The sequence below is a fragment of the Haemorhous mexicanus genome, chromosome 6, assembly GCF_027477595.1.
Source record: "Haemorhous mexicanus isolate bHaeMex1 chromosome 6, bHaeMex1.pri, whole genome shotgun sequence".
Lineage (NCBI taxonomy): Eukaryota > Metazoa > Chordata > Aves > Passeriformes > Fringillidae > Haemorhous > Haemorhous mexicanus.
In genome coordinates this window covers 11,428,235-11,447,292 of record NC_082346.1, presented here as the reverse complement: position 1 = coordinate 11,447,292, position 19,058 = coordinate 11,428,235, and the positions used below count along the sequence as shown (strand labels likewise).

Here is a 19,058-nt window from a genome sequence, read left to right as displayed (position 1 = left end):
CATCCTGAGTGTCTTCTAGCACATGCAGGACCACCTCAGAACCCTCCAGGAATATTAGGTGAGGGGTACGGCTGGAATTTCCACTGGTGGGAGATGGGACATCCCAGGAGACATTGATCCCCACCATGGGTGAGGGCTGGGATCCAGCTGAACACCTGGGGACCTGGGATGCTGGGAAGGGGGGACAGGACTCCAGTCACCCCATCTCAGCAGGGTTTTGGGAAGTTTGGGGAAGCTGGGTGCAGGGTGACGGGGTGGGGGGATCTCCTGCTGTTACCCAGGATGTCTTGGGATTGCTGGGACTTACTGGGAAGTGGGAAGAGTGGGAATCCCCGTGGCCACTAATATAGGGAGGTGCTGAGGGGACATTTGGGAATGTCAGGGTGGGGACAAGCAGTACCAGGCTGGTGTAGGGGTTGGAAAGGTGGAGGAGGAAGATGGCAGGAGAGGGAGGAAGGAGATCCCTTATCCCAAGGTGACCCCAGCTGGGCCACGGCCAGGCCCAGCCCTGGATCCAATCTCGTGACCAGCTCCCACGTGGAGCCAAGGTCAAGGGCATGTGCCCATTCCCAGGAGCCTGGCACTGCCATGGGGGCAGGGTGGGACCTGGTGTCAGGATCACAGGAGATGGCACGGAGGAGAATCCCAATTGTTTTTTTAAATACTTTATTTTTGTAACAACATCAGAATTAAAAATTTTCCATAAATACCAGCCCCTGGCAGCCCCTTCCCGGGCGTTCCCGATAAAAAATGTATACAAAACGGATGCGTGGCTGGGGTGAAGGTGGGGGGGACACAGGATCCTCCCCGGGATCAGACCACAGGAATCATCACCACCATCATCATCACCACTATGAACACCATGTCGCAATGAGACCCAAAGCAGTAAGAGCATCCCAAATTCCTCCCCGGTGCCACCGGGATCCAGCCCCCATAAGGACAGGGCTGGGAGACCCCCCCCCTCACCCTCTGTGGGCACCTCGGGGTGGTTCCAGGAGGCCACCAGTGGTCCCCGGCCCATCCCGCTGGTAAGGGGGGTCAGTGTCCCCCCAGCATGGCACGGGGAGGAGGTCGGGCCCTTACTGGTTTGCCCGGGAATTGGGGGGTTTGGGAGTTGCCCCCTCGGGGTCAGGAGCTGCCGCGGATCCTCTCCATGTAGCTCCGGAGCTCCTCGGGATCCCGCAGCCCCATGTCCTCGCACACCCAGCGGATGTCGTCCTCGCTGGCCACCAGGATAGACTGGACGTGGGGGGCGGCCGGGGGGGGCTCCTCGGGGACACGGGGGGGCCCAAAGGTGACAAACTCCACCCGCTTCCTGCGGCCACCCCCTGGAGCCGATCCCTCCTTGCGGGGCGGCGGCGCTGCGGGGGCCGGGGAGCCGGGGGGAGCCCCTTCCTCGCTGGAGCCCGGGGGGCCCCCACAGCCACAGGGGGGGCCCGGGGATGCCGGGGTTTCCGGCTGGCGGCGATCCGGCTGTGGCCGATCCAGCTGCTGCCGATCCAGCTGCCGGCTCAGCTCTTCCTGGTCGGTGCCCAGCCAGACCCAGTTGTGGGGTTGTGGGGCCGAGGGGGCCCCACCCGGCTCGGGCAGCTCCTTCTGCTGGTAGCGGAGCACGAAGAAGATGCAGTTGACGAGGAAGATGAAGATGGCGAGGCAGAAGACTCCCAGGAGCACGTACATCCCAATTTCCAGGTCAGTCACTCGCTCCGGAGCCTTCACCATCTCCTCCTCCTCCTCTTCCTCCTCCTCTTCCATGCCGGCACGGTTGCGTCCGTAGCCTTCCTCCTCATCCTCCTCCGAGGAAGACCCCTGGAGCTTGGTGGCTGCTGGCCCCACACCCACGGGGTCCCTCTGTCCCACGGTCACCGCTTCCCCGGACATGGCACCCTCAGCCCGCGGGAAGGGCCGGGGGCTCCCGGGAGAGGGCACCCCCACCTCGAGCCAGGCGGTGCCGGTGGCCAGGGCGGCCGCGCGGTGCCGGCCACGCCGGCACAGATCCGGGGGGTGCAGGCTGAGCTGGAGCAGGGCCCCCCTGCCTGGGCCCTCGGCCACCACCCACGGGTGGGCAGCGGGGACCCCGGGGGACCCCCTGACGGTGGCGACGGCACGGTCAAGGGACGTCACGGTCAAGGCCACGTCATGCCACCCGTAGAGCTCCAGAGGGGCCAGCGTGTGGTCGGAGAAGGACAGCCAGATGGACAGGGTCGCTTCCTGGCGGGATGACAAGTGGGATGGAAGAGGTTTGGGGGACACTGGGGAGACTGGGGTCACCCGCCACCCATCTCACCTGCTTGAGGGCCCGTAGCGTGGGTGTCCCCAGGACGGTGGCGGTGACCACGCCAGGATGATCCGGCTGTGTCCGCAGGGATAAGGAGAGCCCAGCCACCACTTGGGCGTGGAGCTCTGTCACCGTCACCTTCTCCTCAGAAACCACCAGCGTCTGCTCCCCCAGGATGGAGTCGGAGAGCGGGGAGCGCACCTGGAAGCAGCTTGTGAGTCCCCCAACATTCCTTACAGCCACTGTTTCCTCTTCCCATCCTGTGCCAGGCCCTCCAGCCCCTCAGTTCCCTCCCTCCCTGTATCCTGCCCAGCTGCCACTGGGATAATTTCCAGTCCCCCAGCTCCATCCCTGCAACCTTTCCACACCCCCAAATCTTCCCAGGATCCTCCAAATTTCCCACAAACAACCCCTGTTTACCTCCACGGAGGTGACTCCAGGCTCCCGGCCCACCACCACGGCCCCCGCTTCCAGTGAGGCCACGCGGGGGTCCTGGACACGGGTCCGGGCAGCCACCAGGTGGGTGACATCCAGGAGCCACTCAGGGCCGGGCAGGTAGGACAGGTGACGGCCACCATCCAGGGGGTGGGCCACAAAGTGTGCTAGGACACGGAGCCCCGTGCGCTGGAACTGGGGCCGGCAGCCTCTCGCCCGCCGCTCCAGCTCCTCTGCGGGCTCCTCGGACTCCACCACGGCACTGGGGACAAGAGCCCGAGGATGGGGTGACAAGGGGTTCCCCAAGGTCAGGGGAACAGGGATTGCAAGACAGGGTGACAGGGATTCCACGACAGGGTGACGAGAATCCCAGGACACAGGAGCTTGTCGGGGGCTCACTGATGCATCCCCACATGTCAGGTCTCAGCCCCATTCCCATCTCCCCCTTTTGCCACCATCCTATTCTGTAGGCCTCACCTGTCAGCCCCCCCGGGCAGCCTCCAGCCACGGACCTGCTCCAGGATGGGATCTCCCAGCTGGACACGGAGCGGGAGCAGTGGAGCCCAGACGGAGAAGCTCAGCTCTGCCCGCAGCCGGCGCACCCAGAAATCCACACGGGCCCCCCGCGCCCCTCGGCTCTCCTTGCCCCCCACGAACACCATGTCACAGGAATCCGACACCTGCAAGGGCACGTGGAATTCCTTGGGAATCTCCCAGGGTGAGGCGGGATAATGAGGGGATAGCAGGACTCACCTGCAGCACCTGCTTGTCAGCGGATTCACATCCTACAGGATCCGTGAGCTCGGACACTCCACCCCCTGCTTCCACAGCCACCAGTTTGACCGGGATAACGCGGGGGATCCCGGTCAGCGGCGCCGTGTTCAGGATCTCCAGCTCCTGGAAGCACAGCGGGATGAGGGGGCACTTCCCGTGGGATGGAGGGCTGGAATGGGATGGGGACACCCACCTGCACCAGTGGGACGAGGGCACGGACATCCCGCTCTGACACCTGGATTTCCCAGACCAGTTTGTCCTTCTGTGCCTCGGGATCCTGGCCGGGATACTCCACCTGCCACGTGAGGGGCCGTGCTGGCGCCAGCCCCCCCGTCCCATTTTCCACAGCCACATCCAGGTGCAGGAACTCAGTTGGCTCGGACACCCTGCAGCACCGCACCGGGATCAGGGTGGAACAACCCACAATTCCCATTGGGATGGGGGATTGGGATATTCCCTACCTGGAGCTGGCAGGGATGGCAGGGATGTCCCCGAGCCGCCGGCATGTCACCACAGCCGTGGAGTGCTTGGGACCACGGGAATGCTCCAGGTGCACGCTCCAGGTGCTGGGAATTGTGGGACGGGCAGAGACCACCTGCAGGCCCTTCTTGGCCTTGATCCTGTGGGGCACATGGTGTCACACAATGTCAGATGGTGTCACACAATGCCCCAAAATGTCACACAGTGTTAAACAGTGTCAAACAGTGTCCCACAGAGTCACTCACAATCACTAGGTGTCACTCGCTGTCACACAATGCCACACAGTATCAGATCCCGTCAGCTGGTATCAAATAGTGTTGCACAGTGTCACAGTGTCACTGTCACACAATGTCACTCAGTGCACACGGTATCAAATGCTCACATACGGCTACAAATTGCCACACAATGTCACAGACTGTCACACAGTGTCACTAACTGTCATACTGTGTCACTCACTGTCACGCACTCCCACACACTGTCACACACTTTCACACAGTGTCCAGGTGTCCCCATTGTCCCCGCTCTCACCTCAGGGTCAGGCTGTTGGCAGTGAAGTTGTGGCGCAGGGCGATGGTGGCCGTGAAGCGCTGCCCGGGCCGCAGGGGGACATTGGGGACACGCAGCAGCACCTTCTCGTCCAACCGCACCTCCTGCCGCCGCTCTGGCTCTCCTGCCCGCAGCTCCAGCATTCCCAGGAATCTGGGAGCCTCCCGCTCCTGACCTCCGCACTCCCCCATGCTGTAGTGCAGCTCAGCTGGTTCTGGGCGCTCCGGAGGCTCCACGGGGTCGGAATCTCGCCGGTGGCTCCGGTGGGAATGGAGGGATCTTGGGGAGAACCAGCGTGGAGGAATCTCCAGCTCCACCACGCACACGCCCAGTGGGGCCTGCAGGGGAGAGAGGGTCCTGGGATTAGGCTGGGCGGGGAGCTGTGGGTCCCCAGGGTCCCCAGGGTGGCACTGACCTGCAGGCGACATGTCCCCCTGGCCACCCGCCCACGGTGGTGAGCGTGGAGGGTGACACAGGGGAGATCCCGAGCTCTGGAGTGATCCCAATCCCTTGAAGAATCCCAGTTCCCAGGGTGGTCCTGCTGCTGACGGTGGCCCTGGTCCTTAAGGTGGTCCCAGTACTTGGGGTGATCATGGATCCCAGGGTGGTGCCAGTCCTTGGGGTGATCCCGGACTCCATGGTGATCCTGCTGCTCAGGGTGGTCCTGGTCTCTGGCGTGGTCATGATCCCCAGGGTGATCCCAGTTCCTGGGGTGATCCCGGACCCCAGGCTGGTCCTGCTCCCTGGGGTGATCCCAGTTCCTGGGGTGACCCTGACCCCCAGGGTGGTCCCGGACTTCAGGGTGATCCCAGACCCCAGGATGCTCCCAGTCCTTGGGATGATTCCTGGCCCCGGCATGATCCCGCTTCCCAGGCATCCAGTCAGGCCCGTGCAGATGGAAGAGAACACGGGCCACGGGCTCAGCAGGGGACACAGAGCTCTCCAGGGACACGGCACGGATGGCCCAAGCTGCTGAGCCAGGGGGGCTCTCCATGGACACCTCCTGTAAGGACACCAGGATGGTGGTGGGGGCCGGGACACCCTGGGGTGGCCCAGGGGACACAGGAGTCCTGGTTACCTGGCGGATGCTGAACGGGGGGTAGGTGGCCTGAACCAGGGGCTGGGATCCGTCACGAAGCAGCAGGAATGTCTCGGAGCGGGTGTGCAGGGAAGAGTTGGGGGCCACGTCCTGATCCACCCTCTGCAGCCGGTAGGACTCAGGCACCCCAAGGACCTCCAGCTCCACCGGCAGGAACACAGGATCCAGGGGCTCCCCGTCACCCCTCACTGGAGGGACAAGGATGTGTCACATCTCACAGGGACACAGTGGGAATGGGGTGTGCCGCTGGGGGTCTTTGTGTCCACCTTTGTGGCAGCACATAGGGTGACCCCTTGCCTGGGCCACCACATTCTGAGGTCACCCCTGCCATGGCTGCCCCTTCCCGGGGTTATCCCATCAGGACTGGGGGGCCACTCGGTTCCCCCAGTCCTGGCTGTTCCCTGTGCGAATGCATTCCCCACTGGGGAGAGGGTTAGAACCGTGTCCTGCAGAGCAGGGTCCAGGCTCATGGTGCCCTGATCAAAGGGATCCCTTATCACAGGGAGCAGATCCCACCTGGATGCCCGGGCAGGGCTTCCTCAAGGCCGGGAATTGATCCCACCAAGGGGATCAGGCGTGCGGGGAGAGAGGCCAGGCAGATCCCGGGATCCAAGGGAAAGGGGAGTCCCTCGGGCGGCGGGTTCCCGTGGGGACTGGGAGATTTCCCCCTCGAGATCCCAGCGGATCCCACGTTCTCCGGGTGACCCTCTCGGGATCCCAGGTGGTGGAGGGGGGACGGATCCCCGCGGAATGGGGGACGCGGATCCCAGGGAACGCGGGGAAGAAAGAGTTGGGGGTGAGGTCGCCCCGGCTCCCTGGATCCCGGCGGAACGGAGGGACCATGAACGTGAGGAAAGGGGAGAATCCACGCGGGTGGCGGGTTCACGAGGGAGTGGATCTCGGCAGGACGGCGGGAGGGGTGCGGAGCGGAGTCGGAATCGGTGCCCGGTGCTGTTCCCGGTGCCAGCTGCCGTTCCCGATGCTTTTCCCGGTGCCGTTCCCACTTACCCGGAGCGCAGAGCAGGGCGGCGGCCAGCAGCGCCAGCCGGGGCGCCGAGGCCATGGCCGGCGGGGGGCTTGGTCCGTCCGCCGGTGCCGCCGGTGCCGGTGCCGCCGGTGCCTCCTGTCGCTCCGCCGGTGCCTCCCGTCCCTCCGCCCCCGCGCCAAGACAATGGGGCCGGGGCGGGACCGGCACCGGCGCCGCCTCGTCCCGCCGGGTCCTAAAGCCCGGCCGTGCTCGGTGCTCCGGCTCCTGCTCCACAGCCCGAGCCACAACCCATCCCACTCCCCATTCCCAGCCCTGCTTCCCATTCCCCGCTCTGCTCCCCATTCTCTTCCTCACCCCATTCCCCATCCCCATCGCTGCTCCTCATCCTCTTCCTCATCCCCATCCCAATCCTTGCTCCTCATCCCATTCCCAGCCCCACACAGCACCGGACACCCCAGGCCAGACAGAGATCCCCGGAGCAGAACAGGAGGGTAGGAATTCTTCCCCCAGCTGCCATCCATCTTTCCCTTTTCCACCAGGGATACTGGGGGCATGGGAAAGACAAGGACATCCATGGCAAGGGGCAGGGATCGAGCGGGAAGCACAGCAGGAACAGCTGGAGGGTGGTAGGATCCTGACATGGATAAACCACCCTCCTTCTCCTCCTCTTCCTCCTCCTCCCTTCCCACCCTGAATGGACTGGAGAACCAGTTCGGAGCCTGACCCCCTTCCCCTGGGAGAGCAGTGGGGCCAGGCTGGATAAATCCGTCTTTATTCCAAACCACATTATCAAAACCGTTTAAAAAGCAGCTTAAAACCCAAAACCTGACAGTGAGGGGACCCCAAAACAAGCAGAGCCCCCAGGATGGGGAATGGGATCCCCTCTGCACCCCAAGCTGGCTGGGCTGGGCCAACATCCCCGGCAAGCAGGGAATGTGGGAGCTCTTCTCCCACACTTGGGGCGTGTGGGGGCTTTTGGGCTGAAGGCACTTGTGGCACGTGTGGCAAGGCACAGCCCCCGATTTTGGGGTGCTCCCAGAGGGATGGGGGCATCCCAGGACCCCTGGGAGAACTGGGAAGCAGAGGAGGGGGTGCGGGGGGCTCAGCGGAGCAGGGGGACACATGCTTGGGATGCTTGGGATGACAGAGCCAAGCTTTGGGGAAGCTTTAGGGGGGCTCAATCCTCCCGGTTCCGGGGCCCCCCAAACTTCTGGCGCCGCCGCAGCTCCTCCACCTTCCACTCCAGGCTCTTCACGGCCGCATCCAACCGGGCGCTGGGATCCGGGGACGCCACCAGGCTGCTCAGGAAGGCGTAGAGCAGCCACAGGCCCAGCAGCATTCCCGCCTGCACCGTGGGGCTCTCCTGGGAAGCGGCCACGTGCAGGAAGGCTCCCAGGAAAAAGAAAAGCTTCACGCCGCGGAGCAGTGGGAGCAGCAGCCCTCGGAGCCGGGCTAGCACCCAGGATCCCACCAGGGCAGCCACTGCCCACAGGAGCACCCTCTGCACTTCCCCGGGAGCCAGCGCCGCCGCTCGGACCAGCCGGTGACCTGGGAATGGGATCTGGGAGTCAGTGGCGGCACCAGGAATGGGGGCAGGATCCGTTCCGCGGGGTGAGCCCCACTCACCGTTGATACTGGAGGCAGCCAGGAGATCCCCCAGGATCCCACAGAGTGTGGTCAGGGCTGCTGAGATCCCAGAGGAAACGATCCAGAGGGTGGTGGAAAGGCTCTGCGGAGAAAGATGGAGATAAGGGAGTGGGAAAATATCCCATGCCCCTGCACAAGGAACTCCAAGGAAGGTTTGGGAATCGGGATCCCACCTCGGCCACCATCCGCAGGGGCTGGTGTCCCACCCAGTTTTCCAGGGTGTCCCAAGTGGATCTTCCCAGCCGGAGCAGCAGGTCATCGGAGGTGGTGGCACGTCCCCGGAATCCCTCCTGGCCATCCTTGGCTCCATCCCCCGCTGATCCCATGAGGAATGGGATGCACAGCAGCAGGGCCAGCAGAGTCCAGTGCCCCAGGGCACACCCCATCCTGAAACCTGGGATCTGTGGGGACAGAGAGATGTGGGGATGCTGGGAGGGGGAAACCCTGCTGGTTTTGGGGTCCACTTGCTGGTTTTGGGGTCCCCCAAGCATGAGGGTAGGCTGGAGGCGCCACAGCCCAGTTCCATGCCCCCCCTCAGCACAGGCCTGGGTGTCCCGGCTATTTTTGGGATCGACAAGAGTCAGCAGGACACAGCCAAGGGCACCGGGCCCGGCTGGGAAGGGGGGGCACCCCTTCCCAAAGGAGGGAGCGGGGCGCTCCGGGATGGGACACTGCCACCACTGCCACCCCCGAGACTCCCCCGGCTCCCCACTTCTCCCCAGTCCCCCCAGGATCTCCCCAACCCCAGTGTGCCCAGCCCCACCCAGTTCCCCCCACTCCCCCCAGTTCCCCTGGAATCCCCGATCGCCCCTGTGCCCGCCCCCCCGCTCAGGGCCCTCCACACTTCACGATCCCCAAAATCCCCCCAGTCTTTCCTGGATCTCCCCAACGCCTATTGGATCCCCAAATCCCTCCGTGGGCTCCCCACCCACATCTCCGCGGTCTCCGGGATCCCTCCGATACCCCCAGGATCCCCCCCAGGCCCCTCTGTACCCACCTCCTACTGTCCCCCCCCACCCCGCAAGATCCCCCCGGTTCCTCCGGGATCCCCCCCAGGAACTCCCACCGCCCCCTCACCCCGCCTATCCCCCCCGGGAGCGCCCTCCGCCCATTTTCCCTCCATTTCCCCTCCGACTTTCCCCCAGTTTCCCCCAATTTTCCACGAATTCCACCCCCCACCCCGGGGTCCCCCCCGACCCCCCCCTCACCGGGGCTTCCCTCGGCTCCGCCGCGGGGCACGCCGGGAGCTGTAGTCCCCGGGACAGCCGCCGCGCATGCTGGGTGCGCGGTAACCATGGCAACAGCCGGAGGCGGGCGGCGGCGCGCGGTGCACGCAGGGAAGCGCAGTTCCCGCCGGCGGGGGGAGCGCGGGGGATGCCGGGAGCGCTTCCGGTTCCGGCGGCGGCGGCGCCCGCGTGAGCGCTCGGGAGCGGCGCGGCGGCCGCGCGCGCCTACCGGAACCGGAACCGGGATCCCGGACCGGAAAGGAGAACCGGAAACAGCTTCGGAAGGGCAGCGGGGCCGTAACCGGAGCGCCGCGACCCCCGGCCCTCCGCCATGGCGCTCATCTGCTCCAGTAAGTGCGTAGGGAGAGCGGCCGCGGGAATGCGGGGGGAACGCTACCGAATGGGGGATCCCGGGCTGCGGGACGGGGACAGCCGGGGTCACCGTGGGGTCACCGGGCACGGAGTTCCCAAACCCCCATTCCCGTCCCGTCCTATCCTTCCCTTTCCCCCGCAGTTTCCAACGAGGTCCCGGAGCACCCGTGCGTGTCGCCGGTGTCCAACCACGTGTACGAGCGGCGTCTGATCGAGAAATACATCGCGGAGAACGGCACCGACCCTGTCAACAACCAGCCGCTGTCCGAGGAGCAGCTCATCGACATCAAAGGTACCGGGAACGGGGTGGGAAAGGCTCTCCCGGGAAGAGCGGCTCTCCCCGAGGCAGCGGCTGTGGGATCGGGAATGGCGGTGCCTTAGGTTTTTTTGGGGTTTGAGGTGCCAAACTCAGCTGTGGAGGCCGGGAAGGAGAGGGAGAAAGGCAGGATGGTTGAAATGGGGAAGGCGAGGGATGGGAGTGCGACAATCCGTAGGGATTTCAGGGACACGGATGACATGTCCATCTTTCTTCCAGTCGCCCACCCAATCCGGCCCAAGCCCCCCTCGGCCACCAGCATCCCGGCCATCCTGAAAGCCCTGCAGGACGAGTGGGTGAGTGCCGGGGGGGCTGCCGGGGCCGGGAGCCCGCCACTCCCCGGCTGACCACGGTGCTTCCCGGCAGGATGCCGTGATGCTGCACAGCTTCACGCTGCGGCAGCAGCTGCAGACCACGCGCCAGGAGCTGTCCCACGCCCTGTACCAGCACGATGCCGCCTGCAGGGTCATCGCCCGCCTCACCAAGGAGGTCACTGCCGCCAGAGAAGGTGACATGAACGTGCGGCATTCCCGGGAAGGGGTGCTGGGACGTGCCTTATCCCGGTTTTCCTCTAAACCTGTTGTTGTGGTTTTACAGCTCTGGCCACGCTGAAGCCTCAGGCTGGGCTCATCGTGCCCCAGGCGGTGCCATCAGCACAGCCCAATGTGGCCGTGAGTCCTGCTCCCCATCCCAGCCCTTTTCCCGCTCATTCCCAGCCCTTTTCCTGCTCATTGCTCCCAAATTCCCTCTCTGCCTGTCCCTTCTCTCTGTGCCACACAGGGCGCTGGCGAGGCCATGGATCTGGGAGAGCTGGCAGGAATGACCCCAGAGATCATCCAGAAGGTAGGGGCAGTGTTCCACGTTGCCCCCTCTCCATCTCCCCATCGCAGAATTCCCGGGCTGTGCCCACTCTCCTCTTGTTTTCCAGCTCCAAGACAAGGCGACGGTGCTGACCACGGAGCGTAAGAAGGTGAGTGGCCTTACCCAAGGATTTTCAGGGAGTTGGGATGTGTCGTGCTCCAGCCAAGGCTGACGTTTATCCCTGTTTTTTCCAGAGGGGCAAGACGGTCCCGGAGGAGCTGGTGAAACCAGAGGAGCTCAGCAAGTACCGGCAGGTGGCCTCACATGTGGTGAGTGCCGGCATGGGAAAGGACTGGGAAACGCTCACATGGAGCTGGGAATTGCTTCTGTTTAGGAGGATTTTGGTGCTTGTGGCAGTAATTTGGGGTTCTCCTCCCTCACACAGGGGCTGCACAGTGCTAGCATCCCAGGAATTCTGGCCTTGGATCTGTGTCCTTCCGACACCAACAAGATCCTCACTGGTAAGGGACCTTTCCTGAAGATTTCCCACCTTGGAGTGGATCTCCTTCTCTGTGTTTTTGGGAATTTGAAGGAGGACAGGGGACACGAGGCAGGTGGATTTGGGATTGGTTGGCCCCACACTCCCATCCCAGCGCTTCCCGCTCGGTTTTCCAGGTGGAGCCGACAAAAACGTCATTGTGTTCGACAAGAGCTCGGAGCAGATCCTGGCCACACTCAAGGGCCACACCAAGAAAGTCACCAGCGTCGTCTTCCACCCATCCCAGGTGCGTCTGGCTCTTTCCTCGCTTCCAGGGTGCCTCCTGTGGATACCAGGACCCTCCTGTGCTGGAATCTCCTGCTAGGAGCTCTCAGACGAATTCTTCCCGTGTGAACCTTCTGGTGTTTTCCTTGTGTAGGACTTGGTGTTCTCAGCTTCTCCTGACGCCACCATCCGGATCTGGTCCGTTCCCAACGCCTCCTGTGTCCAGGTGGTCCGTGCCCACGAGGGCTCCGTGACCGGGCTTAGCCTCCACGCCACGGGTGATTACCTGCTCAGCTCCTCGGATGACCAGGTGAATCCCTGTCCATCTCACTGATCCACCTTTGCTTCCCACCCCTCCCGTGTCCAACACTCTTCCTCTCTCCCAGTACTGGGCTTTCTCGGATATCCAGACCGGCCGTGTCCTCACCAAGGTGACAGATGAGAGCTCTGGATGTGGTAAGCTTTGGAGTTGATTTTCCCCATATTGGGCATCCCTTGGCTCCTGGAGTTCATGGGAACTCCTTTGGAGTGGTCTTGGTAGCCTTTCCCAACCTTCCTGAGTCTTCCCAACCCTTCCAATCTCATCAACCTTCTTGAGTGTTCCCAACTCCCTGTATCTTCCCAACTCTCTGAGTCTCCCCAACCCTCTTGAGCCTTCCCAACCTTCCAAATCTTCCCAACCCTCTTGAGAGTCTTCCCAGCCCTCTGATTCTCCTGCTGTCTCCACAGCTCTCACCTGTGCCCAGTTCCACCCGGATGGGCTCATTTTTGGGACGGGAACGATGGATTCCCAAATCAAGATCTGGGATCTGAAGGTGAGGGCTGATGGGAATGTGCAGGAACAGGAGTTTGGGGATGTCTGAGCTTGGTTTGGGGATCAGTCCAAGGAGCAGGACTTTGAGGAACATTTTTGGAGGTTTCTCCAAAAATCCCAAGATTCCAGCTCCAGAGCAGCCACTGGTGACACCATGACTGCACAGGCCGGTTGGAACGATGCCACATCCCAGCACTGTGATTCCCTCTGCCTGCCTTTCCCCAGGAACGCACCAACGTGGCCAACTTCCCGGGACACTCCGGCCCCATCACCAGCATCGCCTTCTCCGAGAACGGATACTACCTGGCCACGGCAGCCGATGACTCCTCGGTCAAGCTCTGGGATTTGAGGAAGCTCAAGAACTTCAAGACATTGCAGCTGGATAACAACTTTGAGGTGTGTGATGTCCCTCTCTGCTCCAGGGGTTGTGAAATCCCAGAAAAGCCATGTGGAGCTTTTTTAACACGTTGTGATTCCTCTCCACAGGTGAAATCCCTGATTTTCGACCAGAGCGGGACCTACCTGGCGCTGGGTGGGACCGATGTCCAGATCTACATCTGCAAGCAGTGGACAGAGATCCTCCACTTCACAGGTGAGGGGTTCTGGGAATCGTGGAAGTGGCTAGGGCGGGACTGGGACAAAGCCACTCGGAATTGTGACCATGGATTGTTTTCCATCCCCAGAGCACAGTGGTCTGACCACAGGAGTGGCCTTTGGCCACCATGCCAAGTTCATCGCTTCCACAGGCATGGATCGGAGCCTCAAGTTCTACAGCCTGTAGCCCTGGAAGTGGGGCTGGGAGTTTTTGGGATTTGGGGTGGGAGGTGGGTGGGAATATCTATGTGGGATTATCAAGCTCCCCTGTTGTAGCTGTTGGTGTAAGGGAAGTCAGACATTGCCTTCCCCATGCTCCATGGATTTATTGTTTAGTTTTTTTTCCCAATTCTGTGTGTTTTCTGCCTTTAGATTGTTTTGTGCTTGTAACTGGTAACCCCAATCCCAGTGCTGGTGGAAGTTAGAGGCTGGGATGTGTGGAAGGAGGGAGGGAGGGAGGGAGGGAAGAGAGGGCTGTGCAGTTTTGTAAGCAATTACTTAGTTTCAGTATGGAAATAAAGAATTCTTCCCTGTCATCTCAGCTGGAAAAGGCTCCTGTGAAGGGCTGGGGTGTAGCAGGGTGGGATTTGGAGGGGGGTCTGTGCCTGCTGCCAGCTTGAGAATGGGTATTAAGGACCCTCTTTCCTTCCTTCCAAAGGACAAACCACCCTTAGAGCTGTGCTTTCCACTGGTTTTATTTTTCCAACTTTCCCAGAGACATCCAACAGCATCCAGGTAGAGGCTGGAGCTGGGAGGAGGAAGAGGGGGAGGACATAATTTGGAGGGATGAAGGGGTTTTTAGGGAGCAGAAGGCACTCTTCCCTCAGCTTATCTGCTGAGTTCCCCCTCTCTTGGGAACCTCAGGAAAGACAAGGCATCCCTGGGATGTGACTGTCCCCATGCTGTCACCTGTCCTCCTGTCTCCCAGAGACCTCCGTGCTCCTGTGGAGAAGAGCAGGTTGTCTCAGGAAGAGGAGGGCATGTAGAGGTCTTCCCAAATCCCTGGAGGCTCCCAGACTCACGTGAGGGCACTCCCAGCTGGCAGGAGGGCCGGCAGGGCTCTGGCTGGGCCAGGTGGCACACGGAGGCGCTGCAGGAGATGTACACCTGGGAGCCACAGGAATGCCAGCATCACCTGGGGATCCCCACAAAGGGTCCCTGAGGCTGAAATGACCCCCAAAAAGCATTCCCAAGCCTTGAGGAACCTCCCAAAAGCAGCGTGAGCTTCCCAACAGTAAGACTCTGCGCAGCTGGAAGTGAGCTCAGTGCTGGGGTGGGTTTGGGGGTGTTGGGATGAGAGATTCCCAACACTGAGGCATTCCCAACATACAGATTCAGGGAGATCCCCCTCACCTCCCCCTCAAGCACAGCCATTCCGGGGGGCTCCACGAAGGCAAAGGTGGAGATGACAAAGCGCTGGTAGTGGCTTGGGAAGGGCAGCTCCGGAGAGGCCGGACCCATTGGAATCAGCCGTGTCCTGTAGTTGTCCCCTTGGTAGGGACACCTGGGCAGGAAACAAGGACACTGTGTCAGCACAGTGACCCCTTCACTTCCATCTTCCCATCCTTTTCCACTCACCCCTCCACCAGGATGGGCCACTGGGGCTGGGATGTGGCATGGGATCCAGGGGAGGCCCAGCAGTGGTGCAGCACCAGCACCAAATTGGGATCCGTCTTCTGCAGCAGCCGGACTTCCACGTAAATGGGGTCCCGGAGCACCCTCACCAGGGGGAAGTCACCCACAGCGTAGTAGGAGCTGTAGGATTCATCTGTGGGAATGTTGTGAGGGGTTGAGTGGGATGGAGAGCAGGAGAGGGAGGGGGATAGGGAGCACTCACCGGTGGCAATCCTCAGCTGGAGCCCCAGCGGGCCCAGCATGGCCAGCGGGGCGGCTGTGGGGGGCACGGCCACCTCCACTCCCAAGGGAAGGAGGTCGCTGGCATTGTAGATGCACCGAGCTCGGAGACTGGGGAAAATAGGGAGAGAAAGGAGGGAGACTCCCAAATTCTCCATCAGTCCCCTCAGCCTAAGCTGCTGGTACACCACCAGGGATGTGGCAGGAGTGAGGGATGGTTTGATCCAAGGGGGAATCCAGACTCTCTGCCTCAATTTTTCCACCCTCTTCCCTTACATGTAGACACTGTCCCGAGTGACGGAGCCACGGGGGGATCCCTGGACATCGATGGTGGAGATCAGCTGGTTCTCATAGATCAGCATGTCCTCGATCACCTGCAGGGAATGCCAGAATGGGAAACATCCTGGGGGATGCACAGATCAGGATTTGAGGCAGGAGGCAGCATGTAGGTGACTCCTTTATCCTGAAGTTTTGGAGGGACTGGGAGCATCCTGGGGGCACTTCTATCCAGGAGTGACCCCACTGTGCCCACCTGGGGGTTCTCTGGGGTTCCCGCCCTACCTGGACAGTGGTCCCACAGTGGGTGACTGGGAAGCGGAACATGACGAAGGCCTCGGACACGTGGCGGGGCTCGCATCCCGCCTGGCTGCTGGCCAGCCGCACGCTGTCCAGGTTGTATGGCAGGGCCACCATTCCCCGCGGGACCACCAGGACAAAGTGTCCCTCCAGCAGGCATTGCACGGTGGCTGTGACACCATGGAGAGGCTCCGTCACTCTGAACACCCTCTCCTAGCACTGGGGAGGGATTTTGGGACGTGCCTCCAGGTGTCCTACCGGTATTCCCGTAGTAGCAGGGTGTGGTACGGTCCATGTCGTCGTAGCAGCATCCCGCCTGCAGGCATGCATCCCGTCCCTGTGGAGCCACGCATGGCATCCGGCCCACCGGCACCTGGCACTGCTCCCGTGTCAGCTGCATTCCTGGCGGGGAGCAGAGAGGGGACACAGCAGGAATGTGGGTTGAAAAAGCACCTTGAGGCCGTTTCCCTTTGTCCCAGCATCCCATCTTCCTGCCTTACCTGCCCCTGGTGAGGGGTAGAAGAGCGCTGTGGGCTGCAGCAGGCTGGGCTGTGTGTGAATCCCAGGATGCAGCAATCCAGGCTGGGGCTGCAGCCCAGGGCGTCCCAGACCTGGCTGGGGCTCAGCCTGGAGTCCAGGGCTGATGAAACCTGGCCAGGATGAGAGTCCTGGGTGCACCAAAGCTGGGCTGGGATGGAGCAGCCCAGTGTGGCCTGGGAGCCTGGTTGGGGAGTTGGAGTGATGACTGGGACGAGATATTCCTGGCTGGTTTAGGGGCTGAGCTCCCGGCTGCAGGAATCCTGCTGGAGTCTGGGCACCAGTGGAGGTCAAGCCAGGCTGGTTGTGGGATACAAACCCTGGGCGAATCCCTGGTTGGTTTTGACCCCCAGGCTGGTTGTGGGATACAGACCCTGGGCGATTCCCAGGTTGGTTTTGACCCACAGAATGCATCATCCCAGGCTGGTTATGGGATACAGACCCTGGGCGAATCCCAGGCTGGTTTTGACCCCCGGGATGCATCATCCCAGGCTGATTATGGGATACAGACCCTGGGCGAATCCCAGGTTGGTTTTGACCCGCAGAATGCATCATCCCAGGCTGGTTATGGGATACAGACCCTGGGCGATTCCCAGGTTGGTTTTGACCCACAGAATGCATCATCCCAGGCTGGTTATGGGATACAGACCCTGGGCGAATCCCAGGCTGGTTTTGACCCGCAGAATACATCATGCCAGGCTGATTGTGGGATACAGACCCTGGGCGAATCCCAGGTTGGTTTTGACCCACAGAATGCATCATCCCAGGCTGGTTATGGGATACAGACCCTGGGCGAATCCCAGGTTGGTTTTGACCCACAGAATGCATCATCCCAGGCTGGTTGTGGGATGCAGACCCTGGACGCAGGTGCCCCGGCTGGGACTGACCCCCATGATGCCCCAAACTGGGATGGTTTTGGGATACGAGCACTGGGCGAAGGATCCCTGGCTGGCTCTGCCCCCCAGGTTGGGGGGGCTGCACTGCTGGGCGGAAGAAGCTTCCCTGGATTTGGTTGACAGGATGAACCCCACTAGGCTGGGACAGAAGCCCCGAGTGGGCTGGACTGGAATGGTGCTGGATCCCAGGAAGCATTGAGCTGGGCTGGTACTGTCCCACGGTATGAACCTGCTCCACATGGTCTTGGGATGTGAAGTGAGATCCCGTAAGGGTGAGGGAAGACTCTGAGAGCTGGTGCAGGCCAGTGTGGGAAATCAGCACTCCACTGTCCCGGGTCTTCTCCCAGGTTCCATCTGGGAGCATCTCAGAGCCACCTGGCTTGGGGCAGGTCATGTTGACCTCGTAGGAGGTGACGGGGATCCCGCTGGACAGCAGCTCCTCCAGCTGCACCCGCAGGACGTAGCGGTTCTCCTGAGGGGGGAAACGAAGGACAGTCACCCCCATCCTGCTAGAGGGGGCCATGGAGGGGACAGGAGTGTCACCTTGAACAGGACATGGCAGCCCTTGTAGCCAGAGGAGAAGATGACAGAGCCGTCCTCCCTGGAATTCAGCCAGTGGAGGCAGATGGAGCAGTTGGCCACGTCAAAGCGGGAGCCAAACTCGTCTGGGGGGGACACCATGGACACGAGGATGTGACACATCCATGTGCATGGAAACCCCCCGGGCAGCAGCAACAGCTCATCCAAGCTACTGGGCTCATCCCATTGGGATACCATCACCACAGAACACGCTGGGACTCAGGGGAATCCAAAGAAATCCAGCACCTCAAGGGGATCCAGGGAGTCCCCCCCACTCACCCAGAACCTTGAAGCGGACGGTGCGGCCATGGGACGGGAAAACCAGGAGCTGCATTCCCAGCTCTCCGCAGTCATGGCGGTACTGCAGGAGTGTCACGGTGGCTCCGGGCCCCGGGGACAGGAGGAAGAAGAGCAGGAGGAAGGAGCAGCTCCGTCCCATGACAGTGACACGGACGGAGCACAGGGCTCTGCGGTGTGGATTTATATCCGGATGGCTGCGATGGGGGGGGATCTGGATCAGCTGATCCCGTGGGATGAGCTCTGCCCAGGGCTCCTCGCTCCCGTGCTGCTGGTGACCTCAGTGCCCCAGCCCTGTGTTCACCACCTGTGGCTGTGTCATGGTGACCAGGGACAAACCGAGCTTATCCCACACTTGGAGGCTGTCCCAGAGAACAGGGAATGGAACTGATGCCAAGCGGGATGCCCAGCTGGATCAAGTCATCCAGGGGGAAAGGAGAAGGCTGGTGTGTGCCCGCCTATCCAGAGCTAGTGGGGACAGCAGTGACATCTGGACACGCCACTCCTGGAATAGCCACGGGACCAGAGGACACAGAGGCACGACCCCACTGATGCCTGAGGGACAGGGAATCAGAAAGTTACCCCAAATCCCTGCTGCACCCTGGCTGTGCCCTGCTGGCAGTGCCACAGGGAACCCAAAGTCCTCCATGTGCATTCCCTGTGCCTACCCCTCTGGGATTTATCTTTACTGAGGATTAAAGCGCATCACCCCTTCCCACCCTTCCCGGAGTGACGGTCATGGCCACTCCGTGTCCCATGCCCTGGCTGTGGGAATGGGGTCATGCCAGCTCCCAGGAGCACAGGGATCCCAGCCAGAAGGCGTGAAGAGCCCGGGGCTGGATGTGATTCCCTCAACCCTCCTCTGGAAGTGAGGGCAGCTGCAGAGAGAGCAGTGTGGGCCCAGAGCCACTGCTGGGCTGATATACGGCCAATATATGTTCTATATGTGCCCCATATATGTCATATATATAAATATATATGTCTGATTTATGTTTTATATAGGTGCTATATGTGTCAAATATGCCTGAACTGTCTCTTCTGTATCCTATATATGTTCCGTATGTATCCAATATATCTCCTATATATCTGTCCAATATACAGCTGATATATATCCAATATAACTATCCCACATGTTCTGACGCCATTTGTATCCAATATATATCTGATGTAGCTCCCAAATATCTCC

At 61.5% G+C, this 19,058-nt stretch overlaps 4 protein-coding genes across 4 annotated transcripts; 1 reads left to right on the top strand and 3 right to left on the bottom strand.

The window, feature by feature from the left end:
• Positions 1 to 649: 649 nt before the first annotated feature.
• TMEM132A (transmembrane protein 132A) lies at positions 650 to 6,938 on the bottom strand. The gene is given in 12 exon segments (XM_059848554.1): positions 650 to 2,211; positions 2,288 to 2,479; positions 2,699 to 2,975; positions 3,191 to 3,393; positions 3,467 to 3,610; positions 3,681 to 3,873; positions 3,949 to 4,107; positions 4,496 to 4,851; positions 4,929 to 5,516; positions 5,592 to 5,800; positions 6,621 to 6,684; positions 6,687 to 6,938. Coding segments are annotated over 12 exon segments (3,705 nt in total). The 5' UTR covers positions 6,924 to 6,938; the 3' UTR covers positions 650 to 1,128.
• Positions 6,939 to 7,356: 418 nt separating this feature from the next.
• Positions 7,357 to 9,815, bottom strand: TMEM109 (transmembrane protein 109). Its single transcript, XM_059848553.1, is given in 5 exon segments — positions 7,357 to 8,148; positions 8,227 to 8,329; positions 8,421 to 8,648; positions 9,445 to 9,686; positions 9,689 to 9,815. Coding segments are annotated over 5 exon segments (1,071 nt in total). The 3' UTR covers positions 7,357 to 7,777.
• PRPF19 (pre-mRNA processing factor 19) lies at positions 9,682 to 13,669 on the top strand. The gene is made up of 16 exons (XM_059848552.1): positions 9,682 to 9,823; positions 9,988 to 10,137; positions 10,381 to 10,457; positions 10,528 to 10,669; positions 10,759 to 10,832; positions 10,942 to 11,004; positions 11,090 to 11,131; positions 11,217 to 11,291; positions 11,408 to 11,483; positions 11,638 to 11,747; positions 11,880 to 12,035; positions 12,112 to 12,181; positions 12,455 to 12,540; positions 12,765 to 12,935; positions 13,026 to 13,131; positions 13,223 to 13,669. The coding sequence occupies exons 1-16, from the start codon at positions 9,805 to 9,807 to the stop codon at positions 13,318 to 13,320; spliced, it is 1,515 nt and encodes a 504-aa protein (XP_059704535.1). The 5' UTR covers positions 9,682 to 9,804; the 3' UTR covers positions 13,321 to 13,669.
• Positions 13,670 to 13,810: 141 nt separating this feature from the next.
• Positions 13,811 to 18,998, bottom strand: ZP1 (zona pellucida glycoprotein 1). The gene is made up of 11 exons (XM_059848551.1): positions 17,855 to 18,998; positions 17,540 to 17,661; positions 16,064 to 17,468; positions 15,822 to 15,965; positions 15,549 to 15,733; positions 15,264 to 15,361; positions 14,971 to 15,098; positions 14,712 to 14,901; positions 14,487 to 14,637; positions 14,156 to 14,240; positions 13,811 to 14,075 (listed from the first exon to the last, which is right to left on the bottom strand). Exons 1-11 carry the CDS (start codon positions 18,012 to 18,014, stop codon positions 13,957 to 13,959), a joined length of 2,787 nt encoding a protein of 928 aa, XP_059704534.1. The 5' UTR covers positions 18,015 to 18,998; the 3' UTR covers positions 13,811 to 13,956.
• Between the last annotated feature and the right edge of the window lie 60 nt (positions 18,999 to 19,058).